The following is a 19,057-nucleotide window of genomic DNA, read 5'->3' as shown; positions in this document are numbered from 1 at the left end:
TGCATGAAGAGGTGTGTACCCCTTGTGAAGGGTGTGACCCTTGATGAGAGGGTACATTACAATAGGAATGTCTGTTCAATAGGATGTCTCTTGTGAAGGGTTGTGCCTCATAGGAAGTGTCCCGTCGAAAGGGCAAGGGTTGTGCCTCATAGGAAGTGTCCCGTCGAAAGGGCATACCCTTCCACAAGTGTCCATTCATCAAACCATCTGCGTCTAACCAGGGCTACTGTGACCCCTGTCGGTCGGGTCCAACTCTAAACAAGGAGGGGATGTCCCCAAGTGTCATAGGCTCCCGGTCACAGTCATGTCGAGGCCTCATCTCGTGGGGGTCCATGTGATCTGGGTGAAAGAACTCCATGATAGAGCTCTAAGAGGGATCAACCGAGGAAGAAGTCTACTCCTGTCTTCGTGCTTGGAGTATCCTCTCGCGGTGTCTAAGTACCTCGTGAATGAAACTTGCCAAACACTGCTGGTCTGTGTAGGAGAGGAAACGAGCCAAAATCCCATAGCTATCTCTGAAGAGGTAGTAGAAACGCCCTCAAATCTCATAGTAAACAGGACACCTGAACATGGAATGCTCCTCTGTCTTAACCTCCTGCATGTCACACAGTGTGCATATGCGCCTCTGCCTGGGTAGTCGCTCTGCTCTGCCGTTCAGTCTGTGTGAAGAGACCCGGAATTGCCCAAGAGAGATCCTCAGCGAGTAGGGTAGGTGAATCTGCGTGTATCCTGGTGGGTCAATGAAACCCTGTGCTGTGATATGTAAGAAGTGATCTCTGTAGAAGCTAAGCTTCACTGGGAGTTCACTCGGTCCCAACCAGGTCCGAAATGTGTGTAGCTGTAACAGATCCTCACGGATATCTTGACCTCGTGTGGACGAGAAACAAGGCACACACATTAGGGGCGAGAAACAAGGGCTGGGCCCTTCTTATTCCAATAGAAAAGTGTTTGCAACTCTTGACACGGAAATCTAGATGCATTTTTAGCTCAAAACCACTTTGTTAGCAACTTCTGACCTCCATACAGGCATGCAAATGAGTGAACCATAAATTTTTCACTAGGACAAAGTTTTTCTACTCAACAAGATCTAAAACTCTCTCATACAGAGTTTCTTCAAATTATTTCTCTAACCAACTGAAAACCAAGCCGCAAAATCCAACCGACACCATAATGGACAAAAACCAAAATTTTCCGACCAATACCAAACTTTCCCAAAACCTTCAAAACATCAAACCATCCTTTTTGTAAACTATCTGTGATATATATTTCAAAATATTTCATATACAAAATTGGAGCGTCACATCCGTTCCCTTTTCAGGAACTCTGTCCTCAGAGTTTAAATGAAAGAAACTCAGTAAGTAAGGCATCTAAGTCTACCCATGAAGCATCTTCTACAGGATAAGCATCCCACTTAACCAAAATTTCTTCTATTGTTCTATTCCTAAGCCGCTTCGTGTTCCTATCCAATATACTCAGAGTCCCATCCTCCATGATCATAGACTTGTCCTGCAAAATATGAGTTGGGTTGGCAACATAAGATTTCAATAGACTGACATGGAAAACAGGATGCACTTTTATGTTCTCAGGCAGTTCAAGTTGATATGCAAGCGTTCCCACCCTCTTTAAGATTTTAAAAGGTCCTGCGAAACGAGGTGAGAGTCTTCTATCCTTTCCAAGGATTAGATTATTGCGTTTAGGTATTACTTTCAGAAATACCATCTCCCCAATCTGAAATTCACGGAAAGACCGCTTCTTATCATAGTAATGCTTTTGCCTATCTTGCGCTCTTTGAATGCTCTTCCGAATCAGTTTCACTTCCTCATCCATCCTCTCAAGCATTTGTCTAGACACTTCGACTCTATTTTGAGGATCCGCAAAATTCACAGGAGTGTGGCAATTCTGACCATACATGGCTTCAAATGGAGTCATTTGAATGGAGCTATGCCATGAACTATTATAAGCAAACTCGGCTAAGGATAGGAATTCAGTCCAATTTGTTTGCTTCTCATTAACATACATTCGAAGCATATCCTCAAGTATGTGATTAACCCTTTCGATTTCTCCATCTGTTTGTGGGTGAAAAGCTGTACTCATCTTAAGCTCCGTCCCAATTGCTTTGAATGTGGCCTTCCAAAAATTAGAAGTAAATTTGGAATCCCTATCTGACACAATACTTTTAGGCATCCCATGCAATCGGAAAATTTCTTTCACAAACAACTTAGCTACCTCAAGAGCACCATCAGTCTTTTTTATAGGAAAGAAATGTGCCATTTTGGTAAGACGATCAACGACGACAAAAATGGTATCATATCCCCCTCGAGCTGTAGGTAGTTTAGTAATAAAATCCATGGATATTGATTCCCACTTCCTGAAAGGTATATCCAAAGGTTGCATCTCACCAGGCATCTTATGTTGTTCCACCTTCACTTGTTGACATTGTAAGCATTCTTGGACATAACGACGAACATCACGCTTTAGTGGAGGCTAATAAAATGATTTTCGAACCTTGCTGTATGTTTTGTTATATCCAACATGTCCCGAAAATGGAGCATTGTGACAAGTGGTATCAGAGCCCGGTTTCGATGGCAGACAACGAGGCAATTATGAAGAAACTAGAAGAACAAGATTCATTGATTCGAAGGCTAACCATGGAATTAAATAGATTGTCCAAAGGAAAAGGCGTAGCGGATGATGGAGCTAGTGGTGGTGCTGCTGGCAGAAATTTAGAAGATGAAGAGGTCTATGTCGAGCTTGGTGCCGGGGTACCGAGCCGAAGGAGACAAAGACGTGAGGAAGATGTTGCCGAATCTGCTCTTTTGCAAGTTTTTAAGAAAGCGAAACTCTCTGAATTTGATGGGAGAAGAAGACTGGGGAAGATTTGGAAGCGTGGCTCGAAGAACTTGAAGATTTCTTTGCCCTACGAGAGTTTGATGAAGCGGGAAAGGCTAAGATTGTGGCACTACAGTTACGTGGAGTTGCAAAACTATGGTGGAAGTCGCATGTGCAAATCCGACAACGTCAAGATCAACCCATCACATGGGCTGAATTCAGAACTGCAGCTGAAAAGAGGTATTGTTCTCCACATTATTATATGGAAAAGAAGATGGAGTTCTATAATTTTAAGCAAGTACAAGAGAAAAAACATAATCTCTCTGTGGATGAGTATAAAGAGAAGTTCCTGCGATTACATAAGTACGCACCTGAGGTCAGAGGTGAAGCTCTTACTCACAAATTTGTGGAAGGGCTTAAGGAAGATCTTTTATATATGATGAAAGGAACAAGATCAAGTGATTTCTTGGATGCTGTGGCTAAGGCCGAAAACTTTGAAAAGATGGAAGAATATAACCTAAGAAAGATAGCAAAATCAATCCAACAGGTCATCGTTTTCAAGGGTCACAAGGTTCAGGTATGCCTCAACGAAAACCTGATTATTCGAATATGCCTAAATTTCAAGAGAGGAGTAGCCAACCTGAGTACAACCATGTGGGAAGGCCAAACTTTAATAACCGAAATCAGAATCAGAATCAAAATCAAAATCAAAGAAATAAAGGAGTTTCAAATCAAAAAACCCAAGAAAACGCACCTTGGAAAAGTGATCCAGAGCTTATTGAACGGGCAAGAAGATTGGGATTATGTTTCCGATGTGGTGAGCAAGGTCACCGAACATTTGAGTGCCCGAATAAAGCAAAATTTACTTTTATGAAAGGACCAATGATGGGAGCAAAGACGAATCAGACGAATCCAACCATCGACGAAGCGGGGGACAAAGGTAAGTGCTTGGAACCTATGAGATGTATGGCATCTTCCACAACTCATATGCATGCGTCTGTGATTAAAGTGATGGGGAAAATTGGGAATCAAAACATAAGTTTTCTTATTGACTCCGGTAGCACTCATTGTTTTATATCCCCGAAATTCCTCAAGACTCTAAACGTAGAAATTAGGGATCAGTCAGAAGACCAGTCCAACTTGCTAATGGAAAATTACATTATACTCAAGGGCTTCTAGAAAATCTTTTCCTTCAGTTTAGCACAGAGGAAGAGTAAGGGAGATTTTTATGTTATTGAGATGGGGAAGTGTGACGCTATTATTGGAATGGATTGGTTAAATGTAAACAAAACAGTTATTGATTGTGGAGAAAGGACCGTTAGTTTTCTTAATGACGATGGCAAAGATAAAATTATTCAAGGAGAAGAAAGAGATAGTAAAGCTTCTCTCATATCAGCCATGAAATTGCTGCGAGGAGTAAGACAGGGCTGTGACACATTCCTCGTCTTTGCTGATAAGTTAAAGGAGGGAAGTGAAGATGAGACAGTACCACACTATGTTACAAAACTCCTTGAAGAATTTTTCGATGTGTTTCCTGATGATTTACCTGGGATGCCACCGCCTAGACATCTTGACCATGCTATAGAGTTAGAACCAAGCACAAGTCCTTATTGTCGGGCTCCCTATAGATTTAATGTGGATGAACTAAAGGAGTTAAAGCTTCAACTGGATGACTTGTTAAAGAAAGGGTTTATAAAGCCTAGCGTTTCTCCTTGGGGTGCTCCAGTCTTATTTCAAAAGAAAAAGGATAGAACTTATAGGCTTTGCATTGACTATAGAGGATTGAATCGGCATACTATAAAGAATAAGTACCCTCTACCTCACATTGATGAATTGTTGACTCAATTGAATGGTGCCACAGTGTTCTCCAAAATTGATTTGCGATCTGGTTACCATCAGATTCGTGTTAAGGAGGAGGACATTCCTAAAATTGCTTTTAGAACTTGCTATGGCCATAATGAATTTACTGTGCTTGCTTTTGGCTTGACCAATGCACCCGCTACCTTCATGTGTCTAATGAATGATGTATTCCGTGAGTATTTAGATGACTTCATTCTGGTTTTCTTGGACGACATTTTTGTATATTCCAAGAATGGGGAACAACATGAACAACATCTAAGGAAAACACTTGAAAAGTTACGGGAGCATAAACTTTATGGGAAAAAGAGCAAATGTTTCTTCGCTAAAGACAAGCTTGTGTATTTGGGTCGTGTGATTTCAAAAGATGGTATTCATATTGATCCTGACAAAGCAAGACTTATTTCGGAGTGGCCTAGACCGAAAAATGTAAGGGAGGTAAGAGGCTTTATTGGCTTAGCACAATATGAGAGAAAACATATCAAAGATTTCTCTTCTTTCACAATCACGATCAAAATTGTAGCAAGATAATAATCACGAATTAACAAGAAGAGAGATTCCAGTATGAATCAAACTGATGAGTCTTTACAATAATTTTGGAGAAGAATCACTCCGTGATGGAGCTCGATACCACCCGTCCACCCCCGAGCTATCTCACTCTCACTCTCACTCTCACTCGCACTCGCATGAAGATGTTGAAATCTGATGATCAAATGATTAAATCTCGATCACACTCTCACTCTCACTCTCACTCTCAAAATATCTTGATCTTATCTTCTTCTTTGTGCTGCCTCGATTCGCGTGTGCTATTGTCACTTTCGCAGCGCCTCGATATGCGTGTCTTCTCTTCGCTCGCGCAACCTCGAGATGCGCGCCTTCAAACTTGACAAGCAGTTTATATGGACGGAGAAGTGTCAACAAGCTCTGATACCACTTGTCACGCACCGTTCTTTCACAATCACGATCAAAATTGTAGTAAGATAATAATCACGAATGAACAAGAAGAGACATTCCAGTATTAATCAAACTGATGAGTCTTTAGAATAATTTTGGAGAAGAATCACTCCGTGATGGAGCTCTGATACCACTTGTCACGCTAAAAGAAGGTGAAAAGCACACGCACGCTTTTCGAGAAAAGCTATTTTGGCACGCATATCGAGGCGCTGCGAAAGTGACAATAGCGCACGCGAATCGAGGCAGCACAAAGAAGAAGATAAGATCAAGATATTTTGAGAGTGAGAGTGTGATCGAGATTTGATCATTTGATCATCAGATTTGAACATCTTCATGCGAGTGAGAGTGAGAGTGAGATAGCTCGAGGGTGGACGGGTGGTATCGAGCTCCATCACGGAGTGATTCTTCTCCAAAATTATTGTAAAGACTCATCAGTTTGATTCATACCGGAATCTCTCTTCTTGTTCATTCGTGATTATTATCTTGCTACAATTTTGATCGTGATTGTGAAAGAACGGTGCGTGACAAGTTTTACATCTAGCTCAGATAGGAGCAAGAATTTGATACAACTTGAATTTGCAGGGAATACAAAGAGCAAAATTTATAAGCTTGGTATGCAACTAAAAGCTAGGATTTCCCAAAAAGTTGAGGCATACTTTTAGCCAAAATAGGCCGATTTTTCCTAGAAAGCAATAGATTTCTTCACCAAATAGGCGATCTCCCTGCTCGCCCCCTTGCCATGTGCTTTTGCCCCAAAGTTGGGTGCTCCATATCTCCTTTTTCCCTTAAAACAAGGGTCTTTTTGCACTCTCCAAGGTCTTGCCACAAATAAAAGAATATCCCATACCTATTAAAGGTTAGTTAATGCACGCATTCCAATTCTCTCAACTAATCCTAGTCGTCTAGGGTGTCGTTAACGTGCACATAAATATAAACAACTTTTCTCTTATTGAAAATTATTTTCTATTTTATTTCTTGGGATGTTAAAATACCATCTCGTGATATCTTTGAGGATTGGATACATGGCATTCAAGAAGTTACATGCAGAATGCAAAGGCAGCAGCCATCTTTTTTCAGAATTGCAGGAGCCCTCATGCCAGGATCATCGCGACTTTAAATTGCATAATAGGTTGCTATGGTTCGGGATCAAAATTTGCTTGGTTCCACATTCACAAAGTAGGCAGCTGGTGTTGAGGGAAATGCATTCTTCCCCTGTGGCAGGACATACAGGTGTCACAAAGACGTATGAGAGGCTAAGGGAAAGTTTCTTCTGGGAATGTCTATTGAGAGATGTAATCAAACATGTTGCCGAATGTTTGCCATGCCAGAAAAATAAAATGGACATCAAGTTGTCAGCTGGTTTATTGCAGCCATTACCCATTCTAGAGGGAAAATGGACACACATAGCTATGGATTTCATCACATGATTGCCTTTTACAGATCAGGGATGGGACAACATCTATGTAGTGGTGGATATGCTGACAAAAAAAGTCCATTTCATACCCACTAAGACCCGATATTCAGCATCCTAGGTTACGTGGCAGTTCATTGATAAGGTGTTTAAGCATCGTGGATTCCCTCAGGAAATTATTAGTGATAGAGATATGCATGAGGTGGGCTTGACATGCGCAGAGTTACAGTCTTTCGACTATTGGTGTAGTAATCACCTCCCACCATATCATAGACAATTACCATGCCCTACAAGAATTGGGAAGATCCACACTCTTCAAAAATGCAAATGTGTGCAATGCATGCAGAATTTGAATGCCGATTGGCCCTCCAATGGGGAAGAGCGCCCTCGTGAGAGTACTTGTTTCTTTTTCGACCTACATGCAAGGTGGGAGAGAGATGACGGATGAATGCAATGTGGTAGAAAGAATGCTACGTGAGATTCACAATGAAAGGGTGATACCCTTTCATCAATGTCCCTTGAGATCACTCAAGTTCCATCTTCCCATTTACACCTACCCTTAGCCTATGACCCATGCACCTACCATTCAATGCACTCTAATGAACCCTTTCCCTTTCCTATTGCCCCTAGGACCTAGACACGTGTGTGCACATCTTTATTAGTAATCATTGGCCAATGTTACATAGTTTTGGCGGTACTATTTACACCGCTTGATCGATCATAAATACAAACATATAACCGCACCATCAAATTGGCGCCTAACAATAATAAAGTTCTAATGACTATTAATTAACTAAATAATCATTTCTCTTGTCATGACACTCCCTCCTGCTTGAATGAGCAGAAGTCCTCTTCTGGATTATTGCTTGTCTCTTCCTCTTATGTGCACTTTCTCTTGTTACTTCTGCCATTGCATCGCCTCTTTGTAATCTGCGAGTATCTGTGGAAAATCTGTAAAGAACTCTTCTTCCATCCATTGTGCATCACTAGCTGGCTGGTTTTTAAACTTCAGTAAATACATATATCTCTTCTTTCCACAAATACTCTTCTCTTTATGGTACACGATCTATTCCGGAGTAAGAACTTCAGTCCCATCTTCAAGTTCAGGTTCTTCTTGTTGATGCTGAGTATCCAAAAACGCAGAAGTATCGCCATGGTATCTCTTCAAATTGCTCACATGAAAGATGTTCTTCATACGCCAGTGGGCTGGTAACTTCAGCTCATACGCTCTGGATCCTTCTTCTGAATATAAAGCTGCTGAAATCTGAAATGGACCATAAAACTTCGGTGCTAGCTTGACATATTTGGTGCTTCCTCTCACTGACTTGATTCTTCTTTTATCAATCTTCAATAAAACCCAATCATCCTCCTTGTAATAAACTTCTTTTCTTTTTTTATTGGCTGCCTTGGATTGTTGAACCTGGGCCTTCTTAATATGTTCTTTTACCTGCTCAATAACCTGTGACATATTTTCAGCAAACTGGTCAGCAGCAAAAATTCGCTCCCCCAAGTGTGTTATTGGAGTGGGTAAACATTGCCCATAGATGATTTCAAATGGGGCTTTCTTGGTGGAAGTATGTACAGTGTTATTATAAGCAAACTCTAACATGGGTAAGAACTCTGGCCACCTTCTAGGTTGGTCATGGACATAAGCTCGAAGTAAAGTAATTATGGTTTGATTGGCATTCTCACTTTGTCCATCTCCTTGAGGATGGAAGGCTGTAGTAAATTTCAGTTTGGTTCCGAGATTCTCTAATAGAGTTGTCCAAAAGTTGCTAATGAAACGGCCATCATTATTGGATACAATGGATTTTGGTAAGCCATGTAACCTGAAGATTTCCCTAATGAATAACCTTGTTGTTTCAGGAGCAGACAACTCTTTTTTACAGGGAATAAAATGAGCTTGTTTACTCAGCCTATCTATAACAGTGAAAATCTGCTCAAACTGACCAACCTTGGGGAAACCAGACACAAAATCCATTGTAATGTGTTCCCACCTTTCCGAAGGAATAGGCAAAGGCTGCAAAAGACCAGCAGTCTTACTTGTGTCAGATTTAATGCGCTGACATACGTCACATTGTTGAACAAAGGTCGAAACTTCTTTGCGAAGTTTAGGCCAATGGAAGTATCTCTCAATATTGTCAATGGTCCCTCTAATGCCTCTATGTCCATAATATGGACTCGCATGTAACTCACTCATGACTAGATACCGAAATGTTTTGGGTACACATATGGCACGTCCCAAAAATAGGTATCCCTCCACGATGGAATAAGCCTCTAAATCCCCGACCTCATTATGCTGAATCTTCCCAGAAATGTCAGCGAAGTCCTCATCTAAAGGATAAGCTTCAACCATTGCTCCTAATGATTTCTCCTTAATCACAGAAACGTGATTAACTTGGGGCCGTCTACTCAAAGCATCAGCTACTAAATTCTCCTTTCCTGGCTGATATTCGATATTTGGTTGCCCAAAGGATTGAATATATTCAGCCCATTTGATTTGCCTTGAAGAGACAATGGGTTGAGAAAACAAGTGCTTGATACTTTGATGGTCAGTCTTAATCTTGAAAGCAGAACCATATAAGTAATGCTTCCATAACTTTAGAGCATGAATGACTGCCAATAACTCCGTCTCATACGTGATATATTTCAATTCAGCCCCTTGAAGTTTTCTACTCTCATAAGCAATGGGATGCCCTCCTTGCATCAACACTGCCCCAATCGAGGTACCACTTGCATCCGTACATACAACAAAGAACTCTTTGTCCATGTTTGGAAGTGTTAACACTGGTGCAGTCACTAATGTTCTCTTAAGCTCCTCAAAAGCTACTTGGTGAACCTCTCCCCACTCATACAAGGAATGCTTCTTCAACAAATCTGTTAGTGGGGAAGCAAGATGTGCAAAATTCTTAATGAATCTGCGATAATAACTACACATCCCTAGGAAGGATCTCAGCTCATGTAAGTTTTTGGGTATTGGCCATTCAATTATGGCCTTGACCTTTTTAGGGTCAACCCAAATTCCCTCGGCAGACACAATGTGTCCCAAATACTCTATTTCTGTCTTGAAGAACTCACTCTTCTTGATATTTAGGAACAATCGATCCTTCCTTAGGAGCTCCATCATCTTAGAAAGGTGATCCTTATGCTCTTCCTCATTCTGGCTGAACACTAAAATGTCATAAAAAAAGACTATGACAAATTTTCCCAAGTAGGGTCGCAAAACCCTTCTCATCAGCCTACTAAAAGTGGCTGGAGCATTAGTTAGGCCAAAAGGCATGACCAAAAACTCATAATGTCCAGTGAGAGTGCGAAAAGCAATGTTATGTTCATCCCCAGCTTTCATACGAAGTTGATGATAACCAGATTTCAAATCCAATTTGCTAAAAACTTTAGCACCTTTAAGCATATCCAATAAATCATCCACTCTTGGAATTGGATACCGGTTCTTAATCGTAAGTTTATTCAAAGCACGGTAATCTATACACATACGATATGATTCATCCTTCTTCTTAACCAATAATACAGGTGCTCCAAATGGAGAACTGCTTGGTCGAATCAGGCTTTTTTGCAACAGATCTTCAATTTGTTTTTCTACCTCCTCCATTTCTATCCTGTTCATCCTATATGGGGCTCTACATGGAGGAGAAGCTCCTGGCTCTAAGTCTATGGCATGATCATCTTCTCTCTCCATAGGTAATTCGAATGAGTCATCTCTTGAAAATCGATCCTCATAAGCTCTAAGGAACTCATTTCTCTTCCGATCTTCTTTTGAGATATGAAGATCTCGTGAATCCCGTATATACACAAGATTACAATCTACCCCTCTTTTTACCAATCTTTTCGCTTGGGTAGGAGTAATCAATGGAATTGTATACACGTCCCGATCCCCTACGATCCTTATGTACAAAGCAACAATGATGAGTATGAGGATGAATAGCAGGATTAAAATCATACCGCCATGGTTTACCTAGTATCATGTCAACGTCTTGTAAAGGGGCTACTAGAAAATCCCTTCGATTTCTATATTTTTGTATATGAAAAGGAATATTTTGTACTATGGATGTATCTTCTTCATTGTGTCTCCTAAAAGCTCCTGAAAGCGACATGTTTTTTATAGGTTCTGGTTTAAGATGGAGTAATTTTGCCAATCTATCACTTACTAAGTCATAATTACATCCATCATCTAGGAGAACCACTATTCTCTGTCCATTCACGAATCCATACACCTTAAAAAGATCATGAGGCCCAAAGGTATTGGCTGAATGGACAGCATTCACTATTGGCTCAATAGTCACAGTAGATTTCGAGGGTGACAAGGTAGAAGCCTCACCCTCCTGCTTGGATGCCTTGGCTTTCCCTTTTATTGAATTCATCTTGGCAACCTTAGCCAAGAGAACGGGACACTTATGCCATACGTGCCCTGGCTTATGTTTCTTACAACCGAAACATTTTCCTTTCTTAATCAACTTCCTCTTCTCTTCGTCAGTCATAGAAGGAAATGGCACCCATCCAGGACGTGATTGGCTGTTCACATTCCTTACAAGAGCTTTACCCTTTCCTTTATTATTCTTAAACTAGTTTGGTTTCCTAAAAGTGGGTATATTATTGGTCTTAGATGATGACCCATACTCCTTATTGAAGGGTTTACGAGGATTCAATTTTCTCTCGCCTATTTCAGCCAGCTTAGTGAGGTCCTTAAGCGTGGTCGGGTTAAACATTTCAACCTCGTACCTTACTTTTGGGCTTAAAGCTGCTAAATACTTCTTTCTCCTATCTTCCTCACTCTTTTCGGGTAACTCTAGAGAGAGTTTCCAAAATCTGGCTGTAAAATCTGCATTACTCTCATTATCGAACTGCCTAAACCTTTCCCAACGAAAGGTTAGGTTCTCTTCATGCCTCGGTGGCATGAAAGTGGTTTTCAGTTGCTCCACAAATTTAGCCCATTCATGAATAGGCTCTTTTCCTGTTTGTGACAAGGACCACCACATTAGAGCATCCTTCTGCAGATGCAATGTGGCAAGAGCAAGCTTCTCTTGCTCGGTCTTGTCTTGATGGGCAAAGTATAGCTCAAAATGACGAATCCAATTGAGGATTTTGTCAGCCTCCCTTGCCCCATCATATCTGGGAAACTCAATTCTCTCTCGCGGTTGGAATTTGGACCTCTTAGAAGGGTTACTCAACTCTTCATCCCCAAAGTTTAAAGTCCTCTTAGTCCCTAATCTTGTCATAATGGACTGCTCAATCATATTGCTAAGCTGGAAAACCAGCTTATCAACAGGAGTCTCCTCTCTTCCTCTTGCACTTGGATTAGAATCCATGTGTATTGGGTTTTGAGTTGAAGGCGTGAACTCCTCACCTTGTTCTTGGCTGGTCTCATTTCTTCTTTCATACGAAAGGAGAACTCCCTATCAGTAGGTTCTTGAAGGAGAGACTGCTGTAAATCTATTTGTGGGTTATCATACTCAAGATGTGTATAACTCTCACCTAATCCATCCTCTTCAAGAGGGGGTGAAGGTGTTCTTTCTCTCTCTCCTTGGGGTAATGGAGGAAAAGGAATAAGTTCATTGTTATATGTCCCTTCCCCTTCCATTCTTTCCTTTTATTAATACAAGAGAGAAAATGTCTTGCTGTAATTTTAAAAAAGAAGGTTTATTTTACAGCAAACTTCAAGTGTTGTTGTAGAGGTGGTGGTACTTATCCGACTCCCACTTCGTTTGTGTTGAGAAGACACTTAAAATGACCTCCTTTCCCTTCTTTTTCAAGCGTTTCTTATTGTATTTCTGCTGTAAACTGGTACGCTCCGTTTGGGCTACTTGTTTTGAGCGGATTGGAGATCTAGATACCGTTATAGGGGGTACTTGATGGGTGGATCACTCCCTTAAAATCTTATTCCGATCCGACTTCCCGTTTGGGTAGAACGGGGATCCCTTTTTCTCACGGTTTAAGGGTACATTCACATGGGGGGGCGGGACAAGAGAACACCCCGTTCGCCGTTCGCCGTTGAAGTCCAGAATGGGGGGGGGGGGGCAAGAGAACACCCCGTTCGCTGTTCGCCATTGAAGGCCAGAATTTTTTTTCAGAAAAAATCCCTTGTCTCAAAACCTCGAGATCGGTCAGTCGTGATCTTTTTCCGCCAACCTCTCTTGCGACTTCCGTCGTTCGCAACTGTCGCCCTCTTCTCATCCCGCTCGTGGATCGTCGCCGCTTTGATACCAAATGTGAAGATCCACACTCTTCGAAAATGCAAATGTGTGCAATGCATGCAGAATTTGAATGCCGATTGGCCCTCCAATGGGGAAGAGTGCCCTCGTGAGAGTACTTGTTTCTTTTTCGACCTACATGCAAGGTGGGAGAGAGATGACGGATGAATGCAATGTGGTAGAAAGAATGCTACGTGAGATTCACAATGAAAGGGTGATACCCTTTCATTAGTGTCCCTTGAGATCACTCAAGTTCCATCTTCCCATTTACACCTACCCTTAGCCTATGACCCATGCACCTACCATTCAATGCACTTTAATGCACCCTTTCCCTTTCCTATTGCCCCTAGGACCTAGACACGTGTGTGCACATCTTTATTACTAATCATTGGTCAATGTTACATAGTTTTGGCGGTACTATTTACACCGCTTGATCGATCATAAATACAAACATATAACCGCACCATTGGCGCCTAACAATAATAAATTTCTAATGACTATTAATTAACTAAATAATCATTTCTCTTGTCATGACAAGAATGAGACACTTCACACATCCCCAAGGATGTCGAATCTTTAGTGACCCATTATTCAATCGACTAGCACCTTCGGTCTTTTAATACATGATGATGCTGATACAATGCTTTAAGGAGTGGAGCCATCAAGTGAGCATCAGCACCCATGATGAGTACCAAAAGGAAAGCCCATAACCATGATCAAAACGGCACCAATACATAGAGAGAGAAAAACTCTCGAGAGGATGGGAGCTGGCGAAGCGAGGCATCAATTCTGCGAAGGGGACATCGCTATGTGAGGCTGCTGTGGTGGCATAAAACCTGTGATGGAGATTTGCATATGTGGTTTGTTGTGGTCCCCCTAGCTATGGCCCTACACCACGGTCACTCCTATGGATCGTGTCTCGAGTCTGGTCAGCATAGTCTGGTCAGCATGGAGGGAAGGTCCCCTAATATGACGTGTCTCTCAGTCTGCTATGGCGAGTTTATCCTATCTCTGGCTCGAATCTCTTAGGAGCAACATGATAATGGAGCAACAACACAAGATGCGGAATGTGTAAAATACACAATATAGAAAGCGCACGGAATGGAAGAGACAAAGAGACACCGATATACATGGTTCAAACCGTGTGGGTTATGTCCACAGAGAAACATCCAATCCTGCGTCTTTTCTTATCCAGCAGTGAGAATGCACCTATTTTCATGTATTTTGGCTTCAGAGGTGTTGGCCCCGAACCCCCCTTGGAACCCCCCGACACCGTCCTAGGGGGGTCCGTTGCCCCCCCTACCCCCCATTCATGGAATGGGTTTAAGCACGCCTGGGTCCAAAGCACCCCTTGGAACCCCCCGACACCGTCCTAGGGGGGTCCGTTGCCCCCCCTACCCCCCATTCATGGAATGGGTTTAAGCATGCCTGGGTCCAAAGCACGGTCAAAAAACAATCTCTAAAAAGAAAGACCAGGGTCCTCACATCCAACGTCTCCATCAGTCGTGTAGATCAGTGCTATTTGGTTGGAAGAACTCAATGATCATGCTCCGAGAGGAGTCTAGCTGTACGTCGTGATCTTGCCTAGGTGCTTGGAGCAACAACTCCCTTTAGGCAGCAAGTAGGAGGACTCAGGAGGATGAAGGATATGAGATGGGATTAGATGTCAATAAAAATATGGTACATTAACTTATATAGTCCCCTCCATTGTCCCCTCTAAGTCACACTAAAGTACCTCTAAATTGACCCCTTTTACCCCTTCATTAAGAACATCCCTTCCCATAGAATTTTGTCCTCATAATCACATGTTCAGGCTATCATAGAAGGTGTTGAGACAGCACGTAATGGTGGTCGGTTGGTAAAAGATAGGAGTATCCTAGGCAATCCTTTCTAGTTGCTAGGATTTTTGATCCTCTGGTAGTCCTTTCCATGTGATGATGTACTAAATGTACACCTTGTTGCGGAGCACTGTATCTCTGAAACCCACAATGGCTTGGCGGACATAAAGGATATTACTCTCCTCATCCATAGGTGGCAATTTTGGAAGAATGTGCACATATCTATGGTAATGTAAATAAGTGTAGGCTATATTCTATGGTTTAAGCTAATGTCAAAATTAAGATTAGTGAAATTTTTGTTACCATCTTAAAATGACAGTCTAAACCCTTGCCAATTTATATATTCCAGTAAAACAACTCCCATAAGAGGTGGATGGTTTTATGGGTAATTTATGGTTTTATGGGTAAGTGTTAAGCAAAGAGAAAGTTTAAGTCAAACATTAACTTCCACTATCTTTTATGTAGGGTTTGTTATCAAAATTTAGGACTTTGTGATCTTAAAAACACGATCTTATCTTCAAGTAGGCCCTTGTGATATCTCAACATTTTTAAATGAGCATCCGTGTGGCATGATTGAATTTGAATTGTTAAGAGGAAGGAAACAAATGGAATTTTAAAGATTCTTATTAGCCTACCCCATATTAAACTCTCATTTTGCTTTTGTCCACAGAAATACATGCCTGAGTTGGCGAAAGTTTTTCATCATGTAGTGGTGGATGTAAGCAGCATTACAGCACTTTGTATGCGATGGTATCCAAAAGGTAAAGGTCTTCTGCTGGTGTGGTAATTGTCGTTCAATCGTTAGATCTTTCATATGAAATTTGAATTTAAGTTGTCTTGTTTTTTCTTTTCAAGGCGAGGGATCTTGATTTATAACACTGTCTAGGAATTTCTGAGACTTAAAATGCCTTGTGTTAATTAACTGCATGCAATGCAATGCGCTATGAGGGAGGATCTTTTGAATACAATTTTCCTCCATGCCCCTTGTTTGTTTAAGTATTTTTGGGCAATGGAGGGTTATATACATGATTCTTATGTAGATAGTGTTCTTCGGGCATGCTTTCACAGGATATAATTATTAGGTGAGCACATTCTATAGATTGAACGAGTTATATTCTTAAAGGAAACTAGATACAATGATTCCTTAGGAGATGGTGCTCAAGAGCTTGAGGGTGACAATCAAGTGTCACGGGCCAAAATTTGGCTCGAGAGATCCAACGGCAGAATACAAGCTTTAGTACTGCAGGGCAGAAGACATGTGAGTTCTCTTCACATCTCTTTCTTATGGCAGATGTTGAGAATGCAAAGGAGGCACAGGAGGCACATGTAGTTAGAAGGACTTCAACAAAGAGAGATGAAGTACTAAAGAATAGAAAATGAATAACATTTGCTGAATTTGCTCAACGACTTGCGACGAAGCTGATGAAAGAAAGTTACGTTTACAAAAGGGGAAGGAGGAAGAAAAAGGAGAAGCCAAGAGCGCTAAAAAAGTCATGATGGCACTACCTCGACATTTCCTTCCTGCCGATTTTGAGGCTCTAGACGATGCAGAGGGAGGACAGAGGGAACCGTAGGCAGCTGAGCAAAAGAAAGACAGAGTACAAAAAAATAGACGAAGTACCAACGAGCAAAGAAAAGGTAATAGTTTTGCTCATTGAATTGGAATGGAGCAAGAGATCATGAGATAATTATGATTTCCAAAAAGGCCAAGGAGGAAGCAAAAGGTGAAGTCAAGGAGGATGAAGGTCATGAGTGCAATGGTCGAGCAACGAGGAAGAAGGAGAGAAGGACCTATTCCTATAATCTAAGCATGCACCCAACAGAGCTTTGATACCATGCTAGAAATTTCTTTTTTTTTTTTAAACAGAGAAAAGGAACTTCTATTAATGCTTAAAATCCAACCATACAAATTGGCAAAACCGGAAAGGTGCCAATCATGGCCAAATACAAAAACGAGCTGAAAGAAAGCCCGCCTGTTGCCAGAGATCCCAGCTCGCTGCCTAGGGATTCTCTGTAACAGGGGCTAACAACCATGGTGGTGGACTATACAGCCAGCAAATCCCTCGCGGCGTGAGATCATAAAATACACCTGCAGGCCAAGCCTTGCAGAAACGTGCCCGCCTATCGTCGGTAGCTCGAGAACCTGGAACGCCATGCTTCCAAATGGATCGTAGTGTATAAATGATATCGTGCCAAATGGCAACCAGCGTAGCCGTCGGAGGAACATGGTGCTGGCCCATGACCCAGTTGCAATGGGCCACCCAAATGTTCCATGCCATGATGTTGGCCACCGTCTCCCAGACACTATCCTCTCTCGACTAAGGGGGATGGTGAGAAGGGGGGGGAGTAGCCAAGTGAAGCTCAATGCTGTGAATGCTCCGACCCTGTATCCGGTAAGCTGGCGAGACCGTGTCTATGGAGAAGGCGTGGCCCCCCTCTGTAAGCCAAGCTGCCATACCCCACGTGAAATCTCTCTGCGTGCTCTGAAGCCGTGCCACAATCTGAAGCGCGCCAGATCCTCTGAGCTGCTGGGCAGCTCCATAAGGAGTGAGGAATAGTCTCCATAGCTTTGACTGTACATCTGTGGCAACTGCCATCCACCCGCATCTGCTCAAGCCACGGGCCCACTGGGAGACCTCCATGTGCGACCATCCAAAAGAAATAGGATATCTTCCGTGGATGTAGGCTAGACCTCCTCGGGCACCTACTGTGCAATCCAGTGTCTCTCCTGCGAAGGGGTCCAGGCCATTGCGTCCATCTGGAGGCGACGTCCTATCCGCATGGTGTACGAGAAGAAAGGCACCTTCTCCACTCTCGATAGACCTACTTTGACCGGCCATAACCACTCTCCGGAGTCCCATTGTATCTCGCTGAGAGGTCGACCCTCCCATAACCATAGTCTCCAGCGGGGGGCATCTAGGTCTATGATGCAAGGAGGGTCGATCGACCACTCCTTGCCCAAACGTCCCAATACTCTGACCCTCTGCCAACCCACCTGGCCTAACACCCCGTCCATCCCATGATCCCCTGTGATCTAGGGCTGCAGTAGCCCGCCCGGTCCCACATCATAGAACCACGCGCTCGTGGGGGTTGGCAACTGCGTGCACAGCTGAATCCTCAGAGGTACACCCGTCCTAGAGAACTGTCCTAGCCAGTGTGCCGGAGTGAAAACCTGCAGTCCCTCCCTCCAAGAGTCCGGAATAGCTGCCTCTATCTCCACCATCCTCTGGCCGGCCCCTCTTAGATGAGAAAGGACCTCCAATCGTACCTCTGCCTTTGCTGGGAGTCTAGACCATGTCTGTAGGGAGCGAGCCGGGCCGCTGTCCCACTTTGCCCAGCCAATGTGTAGCCGCTGTCCTAGCATCAAACCATCTTGATCTCTGACCTCCGGGTGCCAGATAAGCGGTTGGCGTGCAAACTCCTCCGCATACCGAGGGCCGACTTATGGATGAGACCTCCTGAGATCCACTGCCAGACCCTCAAGAGACTCCTCATCAGGGGTGAGCCCTTCCCCGTGAGAGGGGCCTCCGAAAAGATCCACCTATGGGAGGGCTGCCATTAACCACCTGTGCGGGGGGTGAGACCACGCTGCAAGAGAAGTTTCCAGGGCTCCATGCTTGGAGTGAGACCCCTGACTATCAACTTGCCCAACAGGGCTCTGCTCTGCATCTCTGGATCTATAATACCCAAGCCTCCCTGTGCCTGTGGTAGTATCGCTGTCTGCCATGCAACTCTAGCTCTGGCGTTGCGAGTGCCATATAATCCTTCCCAAAGGAAGTTATGGACCAAGCGTCTCAACTGTCCCATGCAACCCCTGTGAAAACACCAACAAGAGGCTATGTACCAGGCTGTGGCCAACAGGACCTGGTTAGCCACCTGGTTAGCCACAAGGTCCTGCCTACCAGAGAGAGTTTGGTTGAGCTCCAGGAAAGAAGCTTGCGCCTCACGCTCTCGAGGACCGAGGC

At 43.0% G+C, this 19,057-nt stretch overlaps 1 protein-coding gene across 5 annotated transcripts in view; it reads left to right on the top strand.

The window, feature by feature from the left end:
- Nucleotides 1–19,057, top strand: part of LOC147895550 (Polynucleotidyl transferase, ribonuclease H-like superfamily protein) — a 132,262-nt gene that overhangs the window by 70,666 nt on the left and 42,539 nt on the right. For 4 of the 5 annotated variants that reach the window (XM_087383722.1, XM_087383721.1, XM_087383720.1 and 1 more), the window contains one exon: nt 15,763–15,853. The exons of the other annotated variant lie outside the window; for it this stretch is intronic. In XM_087383722.1, coding sequence (XP_087239848.1) covers nt 15,763–15,853 — 91 coding nt within the window. The remainder of the gene's footprint in view (nt 1–15,762; nt 15,854–19,057) is intronic. 5 annotated transcript variants of the gene reach the window in all.

The sequence above is a fragment of the Dipteris shenzhenensis genome, chromosome 13 (genome assembly GCF_047967505.1).
Source record: "Dipteris shenzhenensis isolate YYH24624 ecotype China chromosome 13, Dip_SZ_1.0, whole genome shotgun sequence".
Lineage (NCBI taxonomy): Eukaryota > Viridiplantae > Streptophyta > Polypodiopsida > Gleicheniales > Dipteridaceae > Dipteris > Dipteris shenzhenensis.
The sequence above is the reverse complement of the archived record's forward strand: the minus strand, read 5'-3'. Positions and strand labels throughout refer to the sequence as shown.